General features: G+C 36.5%; 2 protein-coding genes across 7 annotated transcripts; one reads left to right on the top strand and one right to left on the bottom strand.

Moving 5' to 3' along the window:
* Positions 1-358: 358 nt before the first annotated feature.
* LOC106337687 (QWRF motif-containing protein 4-like) lies at positions 359-4,270 on the top strand. Of its 3 annotated transcripts, none has more exons than XM_013776812.1 (6): positions 359-538; positions 1,982-3,281; positions 3,356-3,475; positions 3,541-3,657; positions 3,727-3,924; positions 4,002-4,270. In XM_013776812.1, exons 2-6 carry the CDS (start codon positions 2,046-2,048, stop codon positions 4,113-4,115), a joined length of 1,785 nt encoding a protein of 594 aa, XP_013632266.1. In that variant the 5' UTR covers positions 359-538; positions 1,982-2,045; the 3' UTR covers positions 4,116-4,270. The 3 variants fall into 3 exon arrangements, with proteins under 3 accessions (XP_013632266.1, XP_013632268.1, XP_013632267.1); XM_013776814.1 differs by lacking the exon at positions 359-538 and adding an exon at positions 1,474-1,762; XM_013776813.1 differs by lacking the exon at positions 359-538 and adding an exon at positions 1,474-1,876.
* A 422-nt stretch (positions 4,271-4,692) lies between these two features.
* On the bottom strand, positions 4,693-6,534 carry LOC106337079 (translation initiation factor IF-3). Of its 4 annotated transcripts, none has more exons than XM_013776112.1 (8): positions 6,155-6,534; positions 5,873-6,060; positions 5,725-5,774; positions 5,597-5,630; positions 5,445-5,517; positions 5,273-5,365; positions 5,044-5,191; positions 4,729-5,001 (listed from the first exon to the last, which is right to left on the bottom strand). In XM_013776112.1, exons 1-8 carry the CDS (start codon positions 6,467-6,469, stop codon positions 4,943-4,945), a joined length of 960 nt encoding a protein of 319 aa, XP_013631566.1. In that variant the 5' UTR covers positions 6,470-6,534; the 3' UTR covers positions 4,729-4,942. The 4 variants fall into 4 exon arrangements, with proteins under 4 accessions (XP_013631565.1, XP_013631566.1, XP_013631567.1 ...); XM_013776113.1 differs by having other exon boundaries at positions 4,729-4,980; positions 5,023-5,191; positions 6,155-6,533; XM_013776114.1 differs by having other exon boundaries at positions 4,767-5,191; positions 5,873-5,925; positions 6,001-6,060; positions 6,155-6,505.
* Between the last annotated feature and the right edge of the window lie 668 nt (positions 6,535-7,202).

Genomic DNA, 7,202 nt, shown 5'->3' with positions numbered 1-7,202 from the left:
GGTTTAAAATTATTTTGTAAATAATAAACCAACTAAAACCATGTTACATGGGTAATTAAGTTTCAAATGAGAAATATATTTGAAACAGTTAATCCGAGGAGATTTAACACGAAATCATAGTTTGAAGGGGATCTTATGCTATGATTTCGGTGGGAAATACGTCGTGCAAAACTAATAAGAATCACTATCATCAAACGATGTTTTGTGGGGACAGTGATTAAAAAATAATATATAAAATAAAAAAAAATCAACATTTTTCTCTTTGGGTTACCATAATAATAAAGGGTACTTAAGTTGAAATTTGAAAAGAGGAAAATTCAAATAAGTTCTTTTTTTTCTCCTCTGTTCTCTTGTTAGAGTTTGAAATTCAGAACATTTTCTTAGAGAAAGAAACCTCCCCCAAGTTGGCGTTCAGCGTTCTCCATTTCCGGTGAGGAGTTTTACACTTTCCAACCTGGTTTTAACCCAAACTACGTTCGGATCGTTGCTTTTTGATCTGGGCGATCAATTATTGCTCGTCATCATTCTGGATTTCCAGGTTAGCTTCTCAGAGTTTCCACTTCGAATCTCTAAGTGTGTTAGCTTCGATTATAAGTATATGTTAATTTCTGATTTTGCTTCGGACCCTAATTTGATAATATATGATTTCTAAATTAGAAACGGTCGATTATTGTTTCCTTTTCTGGCGTTAAGAGAGATTTAAATGAAGGAAGAACAACTCTTAACATTTGCAGAGAAAGTTTTTGGTAAATTAAATAATGAATTCTAAATAGTTGCGATCGATAAAACTTGTCTGCTTCATGAGAGACACAACACAAGCCCATGTTAATAAAAAATAGAACTACTATACATTTTTTTTTTTGGATTCTTCTCATTTCACTATAAACCAAGAAAAAAAAATAAGAAGAAAACTTCAATTTTCTTGGGAAAATCAAGGTTGATGGCTCGAAATATCAGTATTTCACATGGTCAAAACATTAACTTATATTTTAATTACCAAGAATCAAAGTGGGTTTTTGCTATAATCATCTGCATTGTTGTCACTATTTACTTCAAAGTTTCACCTTTTAACTTAAGAGTGGACACTGATTCTTCTAAACACGTGGTCCTCTTTCTCTCTTCCCTTTTGCAAAACACATATGAATCTGCTAATCTGGTTATTTTTATTATTATTATCAGACTATTTCAATAATGAATTATTAAAAATTTTAGTTCAATGAAACTTCTTTTTTGTGAACTTTGAGATGGTTTTTGATTTTCATGCAAAGAGGAACAAGAAGAAAGGTGGGTCTGTGACTAAAAACAGAAATCTCCATTAATTTGTCCAGCCCATCTCTGATCAGACCATGTCACACCCGTGACAGTGACACTGATATATAAACCTTATTTGCTCACAAGTTTTAAAGTAAACGTCTTTTGATCTTAAATCAAGAATATCTCTGTTTATGTGAAAGTGTAATTAAACTACTACTACTAGTACTAGCTAGACCTGCCTTTCTCTCCCTCTCTGCTTTCTTGTTTGACAGTTTGGTTTTATAGTCCTAGGCGCAGCTTTTCTTATCTTTTTTCACTCCTAGGGCGCTCAAGCTGTTCTTGTTGTCCCTTTAACTTTTCTTAGGGGACCCCTATCCTACTATAGAACCTCACTTTATTGTGTTATATGAAGCAAGTCAGCTTGTCGCACGGACCAAAGATTTGTCTTTTTCAATCTCCATGTCTTGATCTCTTTGGATTTTGCCTTCTGCTTTGGCTTGATCTTGATGTAAAAAACCATCTTAAAAACACCTAGAGATCTTGCATTTTTTAATTCTATGTTTGACTTGGATTGCTTTAAAGAGATTCTTGATTCTTGATCCTGAGTCTCGGTTGTAAATATGTAATCTTTTCCTTTCTTTATCACCTGGTTGTCTAAATATTCTCTATGCTTTTCCCCTTCTTGCCCATCTGTAAGGTATCTCACTTTTCTCCTGTCTTATTGCAGAATAAAAGGGGAGGCATTAGCTGCTGAATCAAATCAATGCAAGCTTGTACTTGTTATAGCTTGAATGGAAGTTTTATGTGGTTCTAAAAAAGCAGCAATGGCAAAGCAGCTACAGCAATCTGTCACCGATACTACAAGATCGCCTCTTGTTCCAGCGGAGAAGAACAATGCAGTTGCTGCCACGCGCCGGTCTAGAACAATGGAGGTCAGTTCAAGATACAGATCACCTACTCCCACTAAAACTCGTAGATGCCCTTCACCTAATGTCACTAGGACTGTGTCTTCAACCTCTCAGTCTTTATCGAAAAGAGCTGTTTCAGCAGAAAGGAAACGTTCTTCAACGCCAACCACTCCCACTAATCCGTCCACACCGGTTAGTGATGTATCTATAGATTTACCTGTTTCTTCTAAGAAATTATCTACCGGTCGTGTACCTCAAGGGTTATGGCCTTCTACTATGAGGAGTCTCAGCGTTTCATTTCAGTCTGATTCACTCTCAGTTCCTGTTGTTAAGGAGAAACCGTTTGTTACTTCTTCTATTGACCGCACATTGAGACCGTCTTCAACCTCTGTCTCAAGGAAACATACGAGAAGTCCACTGAAGGGTAAGAATGTGACTGCAGGTCAATCAGAGAATTCGAAACCTGTAGATGATGGTCCTCATAGTAGGTTAATACAACAGCATCGATGGCCTAGTAGAATGTCTATGAACAGAAGCTTGGATCTTGGTGATAAAGCGGTTAGGACAACGTCTCTGTCTTTGTCCAACAAAACCTCTAAACCTTTGCAAAAATCTTCTAGCGACACGGCGAGGTTGTTGTCCGCTTGTGAAAATGGTGGACTAGTAATGTCTCCAACAAATTCAGAAAATGGTAGTAATAGTTTAAATAGGCTATTGTCTGCAAGTTCATTAGATAGAGCAACTTCAGCTAGGGTGCACCCATTGTCTGCTCCTGGATCACGCGCAGCTTCTCCAAGCAGATCCTCATTTTCATCATCATCATCATCATCCTCTCATTCTCGAGGGATGAGTCCTTTGAGAGGCGCGAATCTCTCTTGTGTGAGATCGTCTACACCGCCACCAAGAGGTGTAAGTCCTTCCCGATTAAGACAAACCAACGCGTCTACAAGCAGCCCAACCTCAGTTCTCAGTTTCATGGCTGATGTAAAGAAAGGAAAAAAGGCAAATTATATAGAAGATGTTCATCAACTGCGCTTGCTATATAATAGATACTCACAATGGCGGTTTGCAAACGCTCGAGCTGAGGGAGTCGGTTATATTCAAAGGTTAATCGCAGAGGTAAAATTACTTACAAAGAAGTTTCATTAAAAGTTCTTAGTGTGAAGTGTATTTTAACAATCTTGAGTTAACAGGAAACTCTATACAATGTCTGGCATGCAACATCAGAGCTAAGAGATCATGTGACAACTCAAAGAATCTACCTCCAACAGTTGAAGCTAGAAATTAAGCTTGAAGACATCTTAAGTAAGCAGGTAAGTCTTCTCTCTTTGTCTCTCTCATCAAACAGCATATGTGACCTAAAAAAGTGTTTCAACAGATGGGTTGCCTTGAAGATTGGGCCATACTCGAGAGAGAACACGTTACTTCTGTAGCTGGTGCCATAGCAGACTTGGAAGCAAATACTCTCCGCCTTCCACTAACTGGAGGAACAAAGGTATTTGGTTTTACCTTTTCATAGAGTGATTGGAGACTTTGGATCTTAGTAACGCTCTTGTTATCAAAGGTGGACCTTGGAACTCTGAAGTTGGCTATGTCCTCAGCACTTGATGTTATGCAGACTATGGGATCATCGATCTGCTCTCTACACTCACAGATGGAAGAGATGAATAAGCTTGTTTCAGATCTCGCTGTTATAGCTGCAAAAGAAAAATATATGCTTGGCAAATGTGAAAATCTATTGGCATCAACTGCAGTCATGGAGGTAATGAATCAAACAAAAACAGAAGAATCTATATTTTTAACACTTTAACCGAGAGTTTTTTCATTGTGTGAATCCAGATAGAAGAGAGTAGCCTCATGACTCATTTGATGCAAAAGAAGCAAGAAGAAGTAAGAGATGATGCAGAGTCTCCATTGCTGCCATTAGGCTCATTTAAGTGCCTATGGACATAACACCACTCTTGAAGTTTCCACGGCTAACTCTTAAAACGACTTGTAAATTGCTCGTTTTTTGGCACCAACCTTTTTCCATTTTATCCTTAACTTGTAGGAAAAACATGTGAAATAGATGGTTTAAAGAAAATGAAGAAGAATGCATTTTAGCTTTTCATCTTTACTACTGCTACGTACATAATATATAATCTCAAATAGTTTTATAATCAGTAAGTTAATAACTATGTAGATAGTGAAAGATTTGGGGCAGCTTGGTTAATACCATCATATCTGGGACAATTATGTAAATAACTATAGATCTAAGGGACCAGTACAAATAACTATATATACAAAATTACCTCATAACTGTAGTTATGTGTATACTTAAAGATTTGGGGTATGTAAATAAGGAAACATGTATGGCAGTTTTATAATTATATAAAGATATGGGGTGTTTTTTCTAGTACTTTTATATATGAACTATTCTGATAATTATCAGAAAAATATGGGCATGTTTCTAAATACTAAAAATATTTGTAAAGACTAAAAGATTACATAGTCAAGAAAAACCAGTAAAGTCTAGCTTTACCATCAGAAATTACTTATCAACGAATATACATTCTTTGGCCTTGTGTAAATGAAAACAAAGAATTGTGTATAGACTAAAACTGATTAGTCATACAAAAAGATTCCAGGCAAGATCAGAACATCATTCAAGTAGGACTAATTCTACTGATTACAGTTCTCTTGAGACATGCTAGAAAAGTAAATATACAAAACTTTACTTCAACTCTCGAATCCTTGACCTCACGATTTAAACTCCAAACTCGATTTGCAGACAGAAATTTTTATGGAGGCGTCGTTATTTCTGCAGCTGAAACTTCATTTTCCGCAGCCGAAACTTCATTTTCTGCAGCTGAAACTTCATTTTCTGCAGTCGAAACTTTATTTTCCGCAGGTAAAACTTCATTTTCTGCAGCTATTTTCTTCTTCTTTCTCGAGGAGGGTTCTTGTGGTTTCTTGATCATTTCTTTGTTTGGAACCAAGATGATGAACAAGTTTCTGTCCCTAAAGTTTTTGCTTTCTTCAGTCGCAAGCTGCAGATGCGGAGCAAGTTTCAGAGACGCAAATGATCCATAGACTTGTATGGTGTAAAAGAGAAGAAAATAATATGTTACCTCTCCTACTTCGGTTTGAAAACGTCTGAGGAGTTCGATAGCAATATTTCTGAACTCGTTTTCTCTTCCTTTCATGCTCACAATCACCTTAACCTGAGTGCATAAACAAATATATAAATTGAATGGTACAGAACTATCTCGCAGCTTATGAAGACCATGGGGAACAAACAACCTTGTCACCATCTTGCAAGAACTTTTGGGCAGCTTTCATACGTACAGAATAATCATGCTGATCGATGTTATAACTGCCGAGACAAAAAAAGAGCACAACCTTTAAAGAGAAGTAGTAGTCAACAAAACTAAAATGCATGAACAATAGTTTACCCCATTTTAAGCTCCTTTAAGTCCATGCGAGTGGCTAACACAAATCAACACAAGATCAAACAAATGAGCTATTAGCTATTATTAGCATCTATCTCACCAACTCTAAAACAAAGAAGAGAATTCAATACTTTTCTTCTGTTGATCCTTCTTCTTCTTTTGCTGTTCATATCTATATTTACTGATAAAGAAAGAAAAAAACATCATTAAGTTAATATTATGCCTTGTTCCGTATATGTAAGGAGACATTTCAATAAATATTTAAAGATGAATATTCACCTGTAGTCCATCATTTTAACAACAGGAGGATCAGCATCAGGCGATAGAATCACCTGAAAACGAACACACCAAGAAGCTAAAGCACCACAAGTGAAAAAACATTGCAATGGAATGTTAGTTACACATACCAAATCAAGCTCAGCATCTTCAGCCCTTCGAACAGCTTCGTCTTTAGACACTAGCCCAAGCTAAAAAAAAACAAACACAAAAACTGCAACTTTCATTGGTCTGTTTTGTCTGAATCAAATCTTTAATTAAAAGGAAAAAAGGAGTAAGCTTTACCATGTTCTGTTGCCCATCGATTAGCCTCACAGTAGCTGACCTAATTGAGGCGATATCGAGCGCTTCATCTACTTCTGCCTCTTTCGGCCTGCCTCTCCTTGAGTCTCCCGAGAAACGATATCCTCCTCCGCCTCCACCACCGTAACGGCAAGTGACGGCGAGCCCACGGCGAGGAGAACTGGGAATTGGCAGTTCGGCGGTGGAGAGACGGAGACCGTAGAGTTTGGAATCGATAGATGAAACGGAGAATGGTAACGTTTTGGTGATTCCGGCGAAAACGGCGTTGAATCCTACGGTGCTGGTTATCCCAGCCATGGCGATTTTTACTTTGAAGCTTCGAATCTGCAAGATGCTCTTATCCAGAGAAAAAAAATGCAATAGGTGGAAACTACGTCGTTTTAAAAGTTAATGCTCGAAAACAAGTTTTCGGCTTACAAGGATATTTTGAACAAAATGACCCAATTATGACGCTAAGCAGGGTTTATTGGTTCTATGATTTTAATGGATTTGAGAATTCTTCTAGGATTTAAGAAATACCTTAATTCTTAAATCAGACATATAGATTTCGAAATCAAACATACAGAATTCAAAATCAAAATAATAGATTATTAAAATCAATCAAATGAATTTGCAATAAATTCAGCTTTATAATAAAACAAAGTATATAAAAAGTAAAACACATTCATATATCATACGTTTATAAAATCTCTCCACATATCTGTTGCTATTGTGACTCTCACTTGATTGACATGTTCTCTTTGCTGATCCTGAGTTACAAGAATTTCTTCATCATTGTTATTAACTTCTTCAACATCTTCTACATCCTCAAAGTCTTTTTCTTCAGAAAAATTATCTGTTCTACAAAACTTTCGAAGAAAATTATGTAACCCAACACACGCAAGTACGATCTCTGTTTGTGTCTTGTAAGGAAAAGGGGGTGCAGATTTAAAAATTAGAAACCGAGATTTGAATATACCAAAAGTAAATTGATCAAAGTAAATTGATCAAAGTTTTATTTTCTTCAGGACTCCATTGAATATATGAACCT

The sequence above is a fragment of the Brassica oleracea genome, chromosome C4 (assembly GCF_000695525.1).
Source record: "Brassica oleracea var. oleracea cultivar TO1000 chromosome C4, BOL, whole genome shotgun sequence".
Lineage (NCBI taxonomy): Eukaryota > Viridiplantae > Streptophyta > Magnoliopsida > Brassicales > Brassicaceae > Brassica > Brassica oleracea.
Note: the sequence above shows the minus strand (reverse complement) of the source record. Positions and strands in the feature narration are given on the sequence as shown.

Excerpts from the sequence above, each read along its gene's own strand:
- LOC106337079 (XM_013776111.1), bottom strand. The coding sequence starts at position 6,469 with ATGGCTGGGATAACCAGCACCGTAGGATTCAACGCCGTTTTCGCCGGA. Across the intron at positions 5,518-5,596 it reads TTAAAGGAGCTTAAAATGGG|TTATAACATCGATCAGCATG; the intron begins GTAAACTATTGT and ends TTGTCTCGGCAG. Across the intron at positions 5,366-5,444 it reads TCTTGCAAGATGGTGACAAG|GTTAAGGTGATTGTGAGCAT; the intron begins GTTGTTTGTTCC and ends TTATGCACTCAG.
- LOC106337687 (XM_013776812.1), top strand. The coding sequence starts at position 2,046 with ATGGAAGTTTTATGTGGTTCTAAAAAAGCAGCAATGGCAAAGCAGCTA. Across the intron at positions 3,282-3,355 it reads TTCAAAGGTTAATCGCAGAG|GAAACTCTATACAATGTCTG; the intron begins GTAAAATTACTT and ends TTGAGTTAACAG. Across the intron at positions 3,925-4,001 it reads CATCAACTGCAGTCATGGAG|ATAGAAGAGAGTAGCCTCAT; the intron begins GTAATGAATCAA and ends GTGTGAATCCAG.